The following is a 17,500-nucleotide window of genomic DNA, read 5'->3' as shown; positions in this document are numbered from 1 at the left end:
AGTCAGTTTTAAGGAAATCAAATTCCGCGCATAAACCGTCCAAATCGCGTTGAAGCCTCGCTCGACCAAAAATGTACCCATTTTTGAAAGCCCGAATATTCAATAAGGCGACCGAAATTCACACCACCGCCTCCCTTTCGCAAAATCACAGAAGAGAACTCGGGAATGGCCTATCCAGCGTAATCGCTTCTATTACCAGAAATAAGCTCATGGCTGGAATTTCATATACCGGATCCGAACTAATTAATGCCCATAAAACAAAAGAACAAAGCGAACATAACAACACCTAATAGCAACGCCTAATCGGAATATCAATGGTTCTTTTCTACTCCGCCATTTTAGTCCGGTGTATGAAAGACTACCCAAGGTCATGGACACTTCAAACAAGAATCCGGCCCTCAGAAGAAACAAAATTCATTTGTGAACTTAAGCTTTTCAAGCTGTTAATTTATGCAAACACAGTATTGATTTAACATTCATACAGTATTGAGTTTCAATTTTAATCACAAAGCAATAACATTTTCAGTACCAATGATTCTCGTCACTTGAGCAACAACGTCTTGAGTATTTTTATTTTTCAAATGAAAGATTTTCTTCAAAAACTAGGGGAAAAAACCGAGCTTACGGAGTCATATACTGGCTTCATTATCAAAGCACACTAAGATAAATAATCATGCGACGTCAGCTAACGTAGAAATTTTTGGGGTGCGTTTCTATGGGAGAATCCAAGATTAGGTTTATGATCTCAGATCACAAGGATACTTCAACTACGACCTCAAATATTTATGTATCAACGAACACTTACCAAAATTCTATCGAGCTGTATTAATACACTGGCAAGAATTAAACTATACAACGCCTAAAGATAAAGAAGACATTCTAAATCAAATAATTTGGAATAATCGTTTTATACGAATGAACCAATCATCTGTTTATTATCGAATCTGGAATCAAGTCGGCATATGTAAACTTGCCTGCCTTGTTAATGATTTAGGAAATAGTTTTTTGTCGCTTAAGGCGTTTGTGCAAAAATTTAAAATTAAATGTAATTTTCTGCGCCACCGTAGCTTGCTGTCGGCTATACCTTATCAGTGAAAAAAAAAAAGCATAAAAAGAGACGAGCAACGGAATAAAAGCCTAAAAAGAGACGCGCATCAACATGCCCTGACAAGCACTCAACTAGCAATCGATAAGCTCACGTGCAAGACAGTGTACAATACTCTGATTAGCCGACAGCAGTGTCCACCTACTGCAGAAAAAAGATTAATAGAGTGCGCTTTTGATGAACAAAAGCGACGAAGAGTTTACTCTTTGACATTTCGTGTAACGAAAGAAGTGAAACTATCCATTTTTCGGTACAAAATAATTCATAATATACTATATACAAATACCATTTTACACAAAATGAAGAAAAAACCATACCCTTACTGCCCATATTGTATTAATGTTGAACAAACGGTTTCTCATCTACTCTTTTCGTGTTATGTTGCGAAATCTTTCTGGTCTGAGTTTACTACCTGGTTTAATTCGATTTCTCCAGAAAAGAAATCTAGTCTTTCTAAAGATGAAATAATATATGGAGTGCTTGACGACTGGTCATCTTGTTTAACCTTCAATCACTTAATCTTAATTGGAAAATACTTTCTTTATGCTAATGCCTTAGATGATAAAAGACCGCAGTTTGCGGATTTCATCACTCTTGTACATGATAAAATCGACGTAGAAAAATATATCGCTATCATGACGAATAATTCCTCTGCTTTTGTCAAAAAGTGGGCCAAATTTCTCACCTGAGTAAATTTCTGGATACCTTTAGTTAGTCAGTAAGTCAGTTCCTGTAGTTAGTAATTACATTGCATGTCTTGCCTGTATATAACTTTATCGTATTTTATGCGTTCCGTAATTTATATTAGTATTAGTATTGTAAACCGCGCAAATATTGCATTGTAAACAGTGTTAATACCATGTTTTAAGTAGTGATTAGATTGCGATAAGGTCAGCACTTTGTTGTAAATAATGTTAAAATTGTGAATAGTATAATTACTGAGTCGTAGGTATTATTAGTATTATTATTAGAGTAAGTAGCATGTAGTGTTAGCATGTATTGCAGTCAATAAAAAAAAATAATAAATAAATAAAAAAGAAACGAAGAATCGGAAAACGGGTTTTTCTGGCGTGACCGCCCACTTTTCGCCTGTTAGGATTACTGTAATTTATATCAAATTGACGTTCTGTCAAAAAATTACAACTTTTTATAAATTTCGGGTACACTGAAAACGCACCCTGATTGCCCGCCTTGAGTCACGCAAATGGCGCGAATGTTTACTTTCACAGGGCTACCGCTGGCCTGATAAATGCTTAGCACAATGGCCGCTTGAACACACTGGTTCGATTCACAAAATGTTTGGCACAATGGCCAATTCAACACACTTGTTTGATTCACAATTTTTTGGGACGACTGATCGCTCGCAAGAAACAGGGTGATTGCAGTATTCGGTCTATGCAATAACGTTTGTAGAGGAACACACAAGAACCAAGCAAGATCTAGAAATAACATAGAAAATTCTCCTTACCTTTAAAGCTTGCCGTCCTCAAAGAAAAATCATCCGTCCACTTTATGAAATACTTTCAGATCTGAGTTTCAATACTGTGTCAATATATGGAATAGGGGGGGGGGGGGGGGGGGGAGGGAAAGGGATATTTTCAAAATATTGCACCTTATTGTACTCAAAAGATAGCCCACTAGCCATCCCGCTTTGGTGAGTTTCATGTAAAGGCAGGCAATGTTTTAATTAACCCTCCTTGCCGGGTAACTCGGTCAGCCAGGGCTCCTTCCCTCCATGTAAATAGGCCCTTAGACAGGGTAAAATTCAGGGTACCACGTGACTTCCATATAGACTTTATAACTAGCATATGACACGAACGTGATTTCCACTCCTACTTTCATGCTGCTCGATGTCTGATGAACTTCGCGTGATATTTACAAGGTGGTTTTAACTGCCACTATACAGGAAGGTAAGGCTGATTTTTACATCCCAGAATTACTTGAAGAACCCCCCTCTTCGGTTTGATGTCCTTAAAAGATTCTGATGTGGTATAGCAAATTCGTACGACACAATGAAATTTTTAGGGTGAATCGCGCGTGTAACTTCCTGAATGCAGATGATGATACGTTATGGCTTGGTGGAAAAGACAGGACGCGGAGTGCCTCGCGCCCCGTCTTTTCCACCAAACCATATGATACGGAATTTCGTGATGTTATGGAGTTGATCGGTACGTTTTCTGCGCATCGTCTGGAATTGAAATGGTTGTCAAGATGTTCTTCATGGTTAACAGTGCGGAGGATATCATTTTGGGCTAAATTATCGAATATAGGGGCCACTTATTTGCATATCATTAAATGACAAAAGCTCCTGTTCTTGTGTGTTCCGTTGTACAAAAGGTTCCAACTAATTTGCATTTGTCGACCTGTCTGGCTCTAAATTCTACAGTTGGTCGATCGGCGTGCAGGTAAGCCCTGATTCAGCAAAGAATTCCTGTGACTTCCTACACGATGCGAATGAAAAAAACTGTCTTGGGTTTTAAAACTTCCACAAAAAGTGAGCCAAATGTTTTATAACATTTTCAATGAGATAGCTTAAATTTTGTAGAAAGGGAAGTTCCCTCTGGTAGGCTTCAAGAAGTTGTTGATTTTGTTTTTCAAAAGCATTTTGCCACGCTTCAACTATGTCGTCTCTAATTGGTAAAAAACTGACAGGTGAATTCATGCATGTAAATGAACTCTGCTTAAATAGAAAATTCTCTTATGTTTAAAAAAAGCAAGGGTGCTGTTTGACTGGCTAATTTACAACAGGCCACATGCTTGCTGTGTGACTGAAAAGTCAACATTTAAGATACTGAAAACAATAATTGGTTCATATTGAAGATTACTGGGAAGTTTGAAAGGTCAGGAAAGAGAAGAAATGAAGTCAGCTCTTCAAACATCTTGCGAGCTTCAAATCTCAATAACACAAGTTGTTGCACCTCCCAACTCAAATACAATTTCCGATTTGAGGAGAACATGCCACGTGCCATGGGTCAAAAACTCACTAACTCGCATAACTCTAAAGGGTGAATAAAACTCACTAACTACCTAGGAAAACGACAACTTGAACTTTTGACTCACAAGTCATCAGGCTGTGCACCTTGAAATCGAAGTCTCCACCATTCGTCAACTGACACTGTATTTTTGGTTTGCATCTACGTGATGACACGGCCATGTTGGTGGACAAAACAATTAGAAAATGTCACCACAAGTTTTGCTTAATAATACAGTCAAATTCCCAAAAGACATTTTACTGCATCGTTCTGTACACCAACATGGTCGAGTGACGTCAGATGCAAACCATCAATCGTACATTTTGTCAAATATCTTGACTCTGTAGCCTTGGAACAGGTTGGATAATCAGGGCTTGAGGTTTTAAAAAATCGGGTCAAATTTTTCAAACAAGACATGAAAATTTAGTCGCAAATTTGCGATTCTTCCAGATATTTTGGTCGCAAATGGGAAAAACTCAGTCACAAATGCGACTGTATTGGTTACAATTTCGAGCCTTGATAATGTTTAACTGACTTTACCTTTGCTTTCTCTTATATTGTGGTGTTTACATTTGCAATATTTTATTTGTCATCTGAGTTTGTGCCACGTACGTTTCTTCATCAATCAGCCATGGTATTCGAAAAATACCTAACAGTAATGACATTTTATGACATTATTCTTCTTGATTTCCTTATTCTGAGGGATATTTCAATATTATTGTTTCTGTATTCAATCAGTGATCATTGGTAAAACCCTCTTAAGCCTTTTCAGAATGAACTCTCTATACTGTCTGCCCACATAACTAATTGATTTGTCATACCAATGTCATACAACAGAATAAAATTGAAAGACTCTTGAGTTATCATGAAGACCCCGTTAAGGGTGCTTGAAGAACAAAATAATATGAACTCATGTGATGTAACATGGATAAATTTAAAGTAGTTTCATTAATCTTATCCACAGATTATGGAATGGAGCCAAGGTGATTCTGAAGATTGTTTGTAAAGGCTTCCCGAGACTTCAATAATGTCAAGAGGAACTCCTGTGAGTTTCTTGAAATGTTTAGAGGGTTTGTGCTATGGTTTCAGTGCAGCTCTTTCACACACATCAATAATCAATAATTATGTACAATATATATATATATATATATATATATATATATATATATATACATTTGGGGTGGCTTTATAAGCTTAACCTCCATCCCAGACATCAACACTGCACTGATGAGGCCCAGAAGGCCGAAACAGTACTGTCTGCAGTTAGTTATATATATATGTATACAATGTGCCCTCCCGGTTGTCACCATAATGGCTTTATGGCAACTCCTGAACTTGGGCACATGATGTACGGTTACACATTGTTGGATTGCATTGTGGAGTCACAAGAGTGCTCAAACTGCAATCAGTGAGCGAAGCATTATGCCAATAGTGAACACCTATTATGAGGCTCTCCACCCAATCGAGAGAGTGCTCAAACTGTATGAACAGTGAGCGTAATATACAATATGTATACAATGTATACAATATGTACAATATATATATATATATATAATCTTTCACAAGCATCCAATACGTGTAGATGTTTTCTTTCTTTTGTTCTTCCCTAAAGAAATATAGAACGTGTCTTGTCTTCATTTGTGTTATATATATATATATATATATATATATATATATATATATATATAATTATATATATAATTACTTGTGTGGGAAAGGAAAAATTAAAACATTAAAACACTACAGAACTGTTTCGAAAGGGCCTGATGGTCCTCTCTCGCCTCTTGTTTTGAATTGGTTCGCGGTAAGCCCCATATATGTGCACGCAACCAAATATTTGATAAGGCATGCTTGAACCATCAACTTCCGAAACCACACGGCTTCATTTAGAAATGAGAACAAAAGGAACGCAACGGAGTTGAGTAAACACATCTGGTCCCTAAAGGACAGCAAAACGGAATTTGCCGTAACCTGGAAAGTACTGGCTCGCGCCAGACCTTATTCAAACGTAACAAAGAGATGTAATCTTTGCATAACAGAAAAAGTTTTCATCATCTGTAAACCGGGAGCGGGCACCCTGAACAAAAGGAACGAACTGGCGAGTGCGTGCCGGCACGCAACCAAATATTTGATAAGGCATGCTTGAACCATCAACTTATAAAAGGAACGTTAGTCAGGCCGCACAACATGCTTGATTGACGTCCGTTTCCGGAATGTGTTTTGATAGCAGATAGGTAAGCTGGTAAGGATGGTCTGAACTAGACTTGAGAGTGTACTTCGGCTTCTTTGAAGGCAATAAGTTACCATGGCCACAAAGTAGGCTACTTGAGCTGAGATTTAAGCCGTTCACATCTGAAGTAGGGCTCAAGTGTATTTAAGGTATCCTTAGTCCGCTAGTATGAACCCACCTGATGTTATCAACACTTCCATTGTTTTATATTGCGCATTAGGTCAGTTTAGATGACCAACTTCGCTAATCTCCAAGGCTTGTGGGTCCTCACGTGATGGCTCGCAAGAAACAGGGTGATTGCAGTATTCGGTCTATGCAATAATGTTTATAGAGGAACACACAAGAACCAAGCAAGATCTAGAAATAACGTAGAAAATTCTCCTTACCTTTAAAGCTTGCCGTTCTCAAAGAAAAATCATCCGTCCACTTTAGGAAATACTTTCAGATCTGAGTTTCAATACTGTGTCAATATATGGGGGGGGGGGGGGAGGGGAGGGGAAGGTAAGGGATATTTTCAAAATATTGCATCTTATTGTACTCAAAAGATATCCCACTAGCCATCCCGCTTTGATGAGTTTCATGTAAAGGCAGGCAATGTTTTAATTAACCCTCCTTGCCGGGTAAATCGGTCAGCCAGGGCACCTTCCCTCCATGTAAATAGGCCCTTAGACAGAGTAAAATTCAGGGTACCACGTGACTTCCATATAGACTTTATAACTAGCATATGACACGAACGTGATTTCCACTCCTACTTTCATGCTGCTCGATGTCTGATGAACTTCGCGTGATATTTACAAGGTGGTTTTAACTGCCACTATACAGGAAGGTAAGGCTGATTTTTACATCCCAGAATTACTTGAAGAACCCCCCTCTTCGGTTTGATGTCCTTAAAAGATTCTGATGTGGTATAGCAAATTCGTACGACACAATGAAATTTTTAGGGTGAATCGCGCGTGTAACTTCCTGAATGCAGATGATGATACGTTATGGCTTGGTGGAAAAGACAGGACGCGGAGTGCCTCGCGCCCCGTCTTTTCCACCAAACCATATGATACGGAATTTCGTGATGTTATGGAGTTGATCGGTACGTTTTCTGCGCATCTTATGGACTTGAAATGGTTGTCAAGATGTCCTTCATGGTTAACAGTGCGGAGGATATCATTTTGGGCTAAATTATCGAATATAGGGGCCGCTTATTTGCATATCATTAAATGACAAAAGCTCCTGTTCTTGTGTGTTCCGTTGTACAAAAGATTCCAACTAATTTGCATGTGTCGGCCTGTCTGGCTCTAAATTCTACAGTTGGTCCGATCTGCGTGCAGGTAAGCCCTGATTCAGCAAAGAATTCCTGTGACTTCCTACACGATGCGAATGAAAAAAACTGTCTTGGGTTTTTAACATTTTCAATGAGATAGCTTAAATTTTGTATAAAGGGAAGTTCCCTCTGGTAGGCTTCAAGAAGTTGTTGATTTTGTTTTTCAAAAGGATTTTGCCACGCTTCAACTATGTCGTCTCTAATTGGTAAAAAACTGACAGGTGAATTCATGCATGTAAATAAACTCTGCCTAAAAAGAAAATTCTCTTATGTTTAAAAAAAGCAAGGGTGCTGTTTGACTGGCTAATTTACAACAGGCCACATTTTTTTTCATTTATTTATTTCCCCATTTACTAAGAGAATTACAAGGTCTAAAAAGCTCACTACATGAAATAAACGGAGAAGGGCAACGATATAGGTAAACTAGTTAGATGCCCTTTAAATTAAGTTACATTTTATTTTAAGATAAAAGATAATTACAATAAGCGAAAGGAAAGGAGGAACACATAGTTAAGGGGTGCAGTAGTTAGTACTGAGCAAAATAATTCTGAAAAAGATATCTTTTAAATAGATGTTTATTTGACAAACTACGAATGAATAGAGGAATATCGTTCCAATAATAACATCCAATAATTGTCGGGCAGAATTTCCTTATATTTGTTCTAAAGGAACTGGGATTTAGATACTGTAAGGATGTGCTTCGAGTAGTATAATTATGTTGCTCAGATACAACAGATAGAGTAAGATTTGATGGTTTGTTATTTACGATAAGATCATAAAATAGTTGACAAGTTTTTAACTTCACAATATCAGGAAATTTAATTAGGCCAAGATTAACATAATGGGGAGTAATATGCTCACGAAGTGGTACCTCATTGATGATTCTTAAAGCTTTGTTTTGCAGCTTTACCACTTGAGATATGGCAGCTTCGTAGTTATTACCCCACAATACGCAGCCATAAGTTAAATAAGGATATATAAGTGCATAATAGATACTTGTTAAAGATTTGTTGGGTACATGACGTTTTAATTTTGCAATAATATTTATGCTTTTACTGATTTTACTACTAATATAATCGATATGATGGTGCCATGATAGAGAACAATCAATAATTAATCCTAAGTAGTTAACACTGTGAGACTGTTCAAGATACTGATCCGCTAGTTTAAGAGGGGTGTATAAATTATAATTAAGTTTTTGCCGTGGTTGGAATACTATATATTTTGTCTTAGTTAAATTTAAAGTTAGCTTATTTGAGCATAGCCAGTCATAAATAGCGGGTAATTCAGAGTTTATTAGGTGTAGCAATGCATCGAGATCCCTACCAGTCGCAGTCAAGGAGGTATCATCGGCAAATAGTCTTAAGGAAAAATAATTAGTTGCATTAACTATATCATTTATGTAAACTAAGAAAAGAAAAGGACCCAAGATCGACCCTTGTGGCACTCCTGAATTTACGGAAAGAAGACTAGACTCAGCTCCATTAACATACACTCTTTGCTTCCTTTTGATTAAATAGGACCTAAACCATTGGTTTTCAACATCTCTTATTCCATAAAAATTTAGTTTAGACAACAGAATCGAGTGATTGACTGTATCGAAAGCTTTACTTAGATCTAAAAATAGGGATACAGCATAACATCCTTCATCAAGGGCTAATGTTATCTCGTCTATTAAATCTACTAAACAGTCAGTTGTAGTGTTGTCAGATCTAAAACCGTATTGGTTAGGTATCAAGATATTTTCAATAGTAAAATAGAACGTTAATTGATTAAGAATGCATCCCTCAAATATATTTTACTTAGAGCTGGAAGAACTGAGATAGGCCGGTAGTTATTACACAAAAGACGAGATCCTTGTTTGAAAATCGGGATGACTTTGGCAATTTTTAAACTGTCAGGAAAGATACCTTGTTCAAGTGTCAAGTTTATAATATATGTCAATGGTTTAAATATTTCCAGCGAACCGGAAGATAACAGCAAAGGGTGGACCTTATCAACCCCAATTGATTTCCTAGTATCAATATTTTCTAGCAATAAGAACACTTCAACTTCATTGACTTTATTAAAGTGAAACTTACCCTTTTTTCTCTTCATGTAATGCGAGAAACGGCGATTTGTAGTGGGAAGTTTTGATGCAAGCTCAGTTGGAATGTTACGAAAATACGTATTGATAGCATTTGATATCGTAACTGGTTGCTGTAGATTTTTATTACCAACTTGTAAATTATCAATGTGAGAAGATGGACGCTTTTTATTAATTATTAGGTTAACGTTATCCCACATTTTCTTAGTATTACGAGAGTCTTGAAAAACCCGACCATAATATAATGAGCGAGAAAGTTTGTTAATTGCCACAATTTTATTACGGTAAATTTTATATTGATTATAATAACTAATGCAACGGGTTGTCAACCATTTTTTATACAAATAATTTCTAAGTTTGATTGATTTCCGCAGACCTCCGGTTATCCAAGGTTTATTAGTCTTGCCTTTAATTTTGATCGATTTGAGTGGTGCATGTCGATTACTAATCTTATTAAAGGAATGTAGGAATCTGGTCAAACTTTCATTCGCATCATTACACTTAAATACAGGCGACCAGTCTTCGCACCTCAGTGCATCACAGAAAGCATGCAGGCCACAGGCCACATGCTTGCTGTGTGACTGAAAAGTCAACATTTAAGATACTGAAAACAATAATTGGTTCATATTGAAGATTACTGGGAAGTTTGAAAGGTCAGGAAAGAGAAGAAATGAAGTCAGCTCTTCAAACATCTTGCGTGCTTCAAATCTCAATAACACAAGTTGTTGCACCTCCCAACTCAAATACAATTTCCGATTTGAGGAGAACATGCCACGTGCCATGGGTCAAAAACTCACTAACTCGCATAACTCTAAAGGGTGAATAAAACTCACTAACTCCCTAGGAAAACGAGAACTTGAACTTTTGATTCACATTTGATCAGGCTGTGCACCTTGAAATCGAAGTCTCCACCATTCGTCAACTGACAATGTATTTTTGGTTTGCATCTACGTGATGACACGGCCATGTTGGTGTACAAAACAATAGAGAATGTCACCACAAGTTTTGCTTAATAATACAGTCAAATTCCCAAAAGACATTTTACTGCATCGTTCTGTACACCAACATGGTCGAGTGACGTCAGATGCAAACTATCAATCGTACATTTTGTCAAATATCTTGACTCTGTAGCCTTGGAACAGGTCGGATAATCATCGCTTGAGGTTTTAAAAAATCGGGTCAAATTTTTCAAACAAGACATGAAAATTTAGTCGCAAATTTGCGATTCCTCCAGATATTTTGGTCACAAATGCGACTGTATTGGTTACAATTTCGAGCCTTGATAATGTTTAACTGACTTTACCTTTGCTTTCTCTTATTTTGTGGTGTTTATATTTGCAATATTTCAGTTGTCATCTGAGTTTGTGCCACGTACGTTTCTTCATCAATCAGCCATGGTATTCGAAAAATACCTAACAGTAATGACATTTTATGACATTATTCTTCTTGATTTCATTATTCTGAGGGATATTTCAATATTATTGTTTCTGTATTGAATCAGTGATCATTGGTAAAACCCTCTTAAGCCTTTTCAGAATGAACTCTCTATACTGTCTGCCCACATAACTAATTGATTTGTCATACCAATGTCATACAACAGAATAAAATTGAAAGACTCTTGAGTTATCATGAAGACCCCGTTAAGGGTGCTTGAAGAACAAAATAATATGAACTCATGTGATGTAACATGGATAAATTTAAAGTAGTTTCATTAATCTTATCCACAGGTTATGGAAGGGAGCCAAGGTGATTCTGAAGATTGTTTGTAAAGGCTTCCCGAGACTTCAATAATGTCAAGGGGAACTACTGTAAGTTTCTTGAAATGTTTAGAGGGTTCGTGCTATGGTTTCAGTGCAGCTGTTTCATACACATCAATAATCAATAATTATGTACATATATGTATGTAGGATCCGAAGGATACAAAACGCTTATATATATATATGTATATGTATATGTATATGTATATATATGTGTATATATATATATATATATATATATATATATATATATATATATATATATATATATAAGCGTTGTGTATCCTTCGGATCCTACTAGCTTGTGACTACATCGTTGGATTTCCAGCCTTGTTGATTCCAAATATATATATACGTGTAGATGTTTTCTTTCTTTTGTTCTTTCCTAAAGAAGGTGTTCTCTATAAACGTGTCTTGTCTTCATTTGTGAAAAACATGAAGAATTGCGCTGAGCGGGATTTGAACCCACGTCCCTCTGAACACCGGTAGGGTTCTATATATATATATTTATATATAAATGATTTGGTTGAAAAGTTAAAACAAGACTAGATATTGCATCTCGACAACGCTGTTTCGTTAGATGTCTCACTCATCAGGAGTTTGATACTAAATGTATATACAACAATATATAAATGTATATACAACAATCGATTGTTGTATATACATTTAGTATCAAACTCCTGATGAGTGAGGCAACTCACGAAACAGTGTTGGCGAGATGCAATATCTAGTCTTGTTTTAACTTTTTAACCAAATCATTTATTTCTGCTCTATCTAACGATATCGAGCACTCTATGCAGACAAGTCGATTTCCTGTCTAAGCCCCTGCACAGTGGCTGTTTTATCACCAGTGCCCAGTTCCCGGTTATTTTTGAAGGAAAGGTTATGACGATGTTATTATAACAGAGTTTGCGACGTCTCACCCTTTGCTTGTAAACCCCCTGTTTGTGTTGTAGCTTGCCGAAAACTCTACAGATTGGTAAAATAAACAACTAACTACTGCATTTTCCTTGGCATTTATTTATTGAAATGTCCTTCGGAAAAAGTCGGGAATGGGGGAGCACGCCCCCCCTCTCCCCCTCTCCCCCTCTCCCCCTGGTACTATCACTACTGCTACGTCTACTTCTCCTTCTCCAACTCCCACATGTACTACTACTTCTTCAACCGCTGCTGCTGCTATAAAACGTACTGACATACAGAAAAACGCTCGAATAAGATCCTAAAATTTACGAACCTGTTAAGCTAAAATTTTCATTTTATTCCCCCTTTTCATAAGAACCTATTTAGCCTAAAATTTGCAATAGGTTTTTCTTTTACATAAATGAAGGCACAGATGAAAATGCAGCAAAACTTTTAGTCTAGGTTTCAGTCAGTAAGATTCAAAGACACTGCAGCCTGAAAGACATGCATGCTAGTACTTTGGAAAGAAAAATTTACTGTGTAGTTATCACCTGAACTGTATTGTAGATAATTATTTAATACAGCACTATAACTATTCCATATCGCATATGCCCTGTGGTAGTTATTCGTGCTTATCGCTAGTGCCCCTATCAAATTAAGAACCTATTTAAGAGCCTAAGTAGCTTAAAATCCCACTAAATACCATTTCTATAAGAACCTATTTAGGCTAGGTTGGAAAAATCTTGGTTCTTATACGAGTGTTTTTACTTTATTCTACGTCCTCACCATTCAAAACTAACAGTTTCCCATGTCCTCTTGTCCAATAACCACTATAATAGTTGTCTTAGTTAACCTCACTTCCAGCTGCCGTGGCCTTCTTCTACAGCATTTTCCAGTTAGCTATAGAGGTTGCTCCATGTGTGAGACAGGATTTCAATGTTGTCCGCAAACCTCGAGTTTTCATGAATTTCTTCCGTTATATCTCCAAATTCTGAGACAGTCAACATTGAGGATTCACTTTAACATTTCGCTCATCCCTAGTGACATGCAGCCATGTAAGACACCCACAACTACACACCTATGCACAGAGTCTCTAAGTTTGGCTAAATAAAATTTAGGCATAGTTAAAACAAATTCATTGCTGGTGTTTCACCAAGGATATGATAGGGATCCTAGGGAAATTTGCACAGATGGGATTTGTGATCCCTGATTGGTTCTTGCTCCTGACCCAGCAAAGTCCCCATCTATCGTTCAACAATGGGCATCAACCGTCTCATCGCATTTGAAGAAGGCCCATTCGGGTGCGGCCATGCAGTAGGGAACTTCGATCAAAGCAAAGAAAAGTCACGGGTAGCGAAGGGGCCTCCACCCTCTTCCATGTCGGAGACTCTGTAACGATGCATGTCCCTCTTGGCCTGGTTTGCCCTGCAAGTTACAAAGCCGCTGGCTATGTCCTTTCATAGTTGTTAGATGTCTTCAAGGAAATATATACCGCATCAAGCAGGACGGTAATTTCCGTAAATGGTTTTTACGACATGGCGACCAGCTTCGTCTTCTTCGCTCAAGCCACACTTCTGCAGCATCGAGAGTGTCTTACAAGTTTAAAGCCTTAAAGCATCGAGAGTGCCATACGGTACCTCCTGTACTACGTCCACCTAAAAGCAGTTCTTTTCCGAATGTTTCCCGCCCAGAAGTGTAGCCAGCAAGGGTCCCTGCCCCTCCCTCTTCTGATTTTGCTTGACCCCTTCCTGCCTCAGGTGTGGTGATCCTCTGCCAGAGAGGCAGAGAGCTGTGCAGAGTGGACTAACGGGTCAGATTGTAGTAGTTTAGACTATTCCTAATCTTGCTCCGCTCCTTCCTTGACATTGCGTAGAGGGATTAAGTCACGCCAACCCCCCCCCGCCCCCCTGACATTGACGTTGCCCCCCTCCCCCTCAACAGATAACAGATATATGGAGAGTGGGAATTGCATCCTGCATTTGATGTTGAGGACAATACTGGCGTTTTCCTCTTACAATAACTTAAAAACAGAGCTTCGTCGCCTTCTTAACCATTAGGGATTTATTAACCTCCATAGGGGGAGGAGTGTTACAGTTGTAACCTGGATCTCCTTAGGTCATTTTAGGGCAATGGGGTCTGGGTACCACCTCTGCTATAAATACCTCGAGTTTCTCCGTCCTCAGAATTCACAGCATCCTTCCGTCCTTATGTTAGCTCAAATCCAGACATAATTGTGACGAAAGGCAATCATGACCACCTTTATACGGACAGGTAACTCTATTGTGACCTCGGCAGGGAAGTTCGTACACGCTGGTTTAGATTAGTCAACACTCACTTGGATGCCTACCATAAATAGCTGCAAGTCTATACAGTACCCGCTGAAGCTTATTTACTTTTTCCCTTTCTTTGTCCATTTTAACTTGTTTGTCTTTAATTAAAAGATCTCAATAATAGCGATGTATAAGCAAATGGATGAACTGGCAGTGTGACGATTTCTTCGGTGGTGTTTACAGATAACCTTGCATCAGGGCGATCAGGCCGAACTCGTTCTTGTCTTCGGGAGGTGATTTGCCCTTTTACCTGTAATCCGTGAAAAAGTATTCACTAGAATTTAGCACGTTTATTCTACCAAAAAAAATATTAGTTTCTGTTCCACTTGCACTTGTAGACTTACACAAATTACAGCTCTCCTCACTGAATAACAGTTGCCTCCTCAAGATCAATTCTCCATTATCGTAACGTTGGGTAAGATTTCATCCCGGTAATTTCACGCCGCTCGCAAGATACTATTTCAAAAGTTGACTTTGGCTGCCATTGTACTTTCAGTTTTAGTCTTAGTCCAGCTCCGGAACGTTGTACCTGAAACTGGTCGTGTAAATATGATTTAAGGCATTGTGAAACGAATCTCCAACACGCAAGTTGACGAAAGTATATCCTTAGAGCGTCTCTGTACTGAATTTGTGATTCTTCATCAGGAACAGATAACTCTTCCTATCCGAGTTTGAGGTGCGTACTGCAAGGGACGGACCGAGTTTTTTTCCCTTGATCTACATGCACCTGTTTCGGTAGTAAGTTAATAAAAGTCCATTGATCGTGGCACTAGGATTAAAAGGCTGCATCTGTGGATCCTGCAGTTAATTTAAGTTAAACTTGTGCTTACTTCTATTTCAGGATCCCTCCTTCCCCGGCACTTCATCTTCTGCACAAAGAAAAAGGAAAAAAGACCATGAAAGCATTTCAGGCCAAGCATCAAGTAGGAAGCTTAAGGTTACTCTCCTGAGCGATGAATGGAAATCTACAAAAGGAGGCTTGTCGACCATAAACAGAGAGCTTGCCATTCAGTTGGCAAAACATCAGAATGTGGAAGTCAGTATGTACCTTCCTCGGTGCAGTGAAGACGATCTGAGAATTGCTAAGGAATACAATGTTAACCTCGTACAAGCACGAAAATTGATAGGATTTGAACCCATTGATTGGCTTTTGTCTGCACCAGAAAACCATGAGATGGATTATGTGATTGGACATGGGCTAAAACTTGGACGACAAGTGCAACTCATTCAGAAGCAGCTAACGTGTAGGTGGGTTCAAGTTTTACATACAGCACCTGAAGACCTAGGGATATTCAAAGGATATGAAAATGCAATTTCAAAAGCAGAGGAAAAGCACAAGGCAGAGATAGAGTTGTGTGAGTTGGCAGACGAGGTTGTAGCAGTTGGTCCCAAGTTGGCTGATGATTACTCACGCTATCTCCGTCACCGAGAACAATCTGTATTTGTACTCACACCCAGCATTTTTTCTGAATTTTCGTCGGTAAAGCAAGCAGCTGAAGACGGAAGGACATTTTGTGTTTTGGTTTTTGGGCGTGGTGACACTGAAGATTTTGATTTAAAAGGATACGACATTGCAGCCAAAGCCATTTCTGAATTGAATGAGGCATCTTATGAAGTGACCTTTGTCGGGGCACCACCTGGAAAAGAGGAGGAGGTAGCAGCGAAGTTGTGTCAGCATGGCATTGCACGAAGACAGCTAACAGTTCGTTCTTTTAAGGAAAGCAGAGAGTATCTAGGCAGATTGTTTTGTGAAGTAGATCTTTGTATAATGCCCTCAAGAACTGAGGGTTTTGGTTTGGCTGCACTTGAAGCACTATCCGCAGGTCTTCCTATTCTTGTTAGTGGAAATTCTGGTTTGGGAGATGCTCTGCAGAATGTGCCAGGTGGTTCAAGTCGTGTAGTAAATTCTGAAGATCCTGAAAAATGGGCCGAGGCAATTAAAAATGTCCGTAAAATGCGGAGGGATGTTCGGCTAAAAGACACGAAGAAGCTTTGCATTGATTATGCTGAGGAGTACAGTTGGGAGAAACAGTGTGGTGAACTTTTGAAAATGATGTTTGATAGTGCTTTTGGTAAGTGAAATAACATCTTACTTGGTACATCTGGGAAAGGTTGTAAATGAACGTGAATGGTTCCTTAGGTGAAATTTTGTTCATTGTTCAAGAAACTTAAGACTTGTTTAAAAATTTGGGACGGTACAAAATGAGGACCCCCAACCCGGCCCCCTTCTGGACACCCCCAAAAAATAAAGCAAACAATATGATAATGGTAATGATAACGGCACCGAATATAAAGACACAACTCACACAAGCACCGAGAGTAATGAGAAAGCCATCCAATGTAATAACATAATCACTGAACATATTGATATGACCACTCAGTACAATAAAGGAAGTAACATGAAACAGTTCTGGCGTGTGTGTGGATTACTAGGAATGTTGTAATCAGTGGTAGTTGTCCGAGGCACAAGCCGTGGGAAAATTGGCGTACAAAATAAAAATACTAAGACATCTTAGAAAGACCGAAGTTTTCAACACTTCAAGAGCCCTTACGTTGTACCAGGTATTTACAAATTGTTTTCTTTAATTTTTAAGGAGGTCCAGATTGGGTGTCCACGTTTTGTACCGTCCCTTAAAACTTGATAGGAATCAGCTTTAGGGAATTTAGTTGTGAGTTTGCATATCAAACCAGCAGTGCTGCAGATACTGGACGAATGTCCATATGGAGCAGTGCCTAAATCCTCCACCACACTAGCCCTGTTAGATATGCTACACAATTGGACCATGGCCGCCGATGGAATCGGCG

The 17,500-nt window shown here is 38.5% G+C and overlaps 1 protein-coding gene across 9 annotated transcripts in view; it reads left to right on the top strand.

The window, feature by feature from the left end:
* Nucleotides 1-2,901: 2,901 nt before the first annotated feature.
* The window catches only part of LOC138049144 (D-inositol 3-phosphate glycosyltransferase-like), a 28,018-nt gene continuing 13,419 nt past the window's right edge, over nucleotides 2,902-17,500 (top strand). For 6 of the 9 annotated variants that reach the window (XM_068895299.1, XM_068895298.1, XM_068895297.1 and 3 more), the window contains exons 1-3: nucleotides 6,879-7,133; nucleotides 11,436-11,516; nucleotides 15,537-16,767. In XM_068895299.1, coding sequence (XP_068751400.1) covers nucleotides 11,499-11,516; nucleotides 15,537-16,767 — 1,249 coding nt within the window. In that variant the 5' untranslated portion in view covers nucleotides 6,879-7,133; nucleotides 11,436-11,498. Of the gene's footprint in view, nucleotides 3,016-5,041; nucleotides 5,123-6,876; nucleotides 7,134-11,435; nucleotides 11,517-11,845; nucleotides 11,951-15,536; nucleotides 16,768-17,500 lie in introns of those variants that run through there. The other 3 variants (XM_068895295.1, XM_068895294.1, XM_068895302.1) reach the window with 3 other exon arrangements.

This window comes from Montipora capricornis, chromosome 5 (genome assembly GCF_036669925.1).
Source record: "Montipora capricornis isolate CH-2021 chromosome 5, ASM3666992v2, whole genome shotgun sequence".
NCBI classification, from domain to species: Eukaryota; Metazoa; Cnidaria; class Anthozoa; order Scleractinia; family Acroporidae; genus Montipora; species Montipora capricornis.
This window is presented reverse-complemented; position numbering and strand designations above follow the sequence as displayed.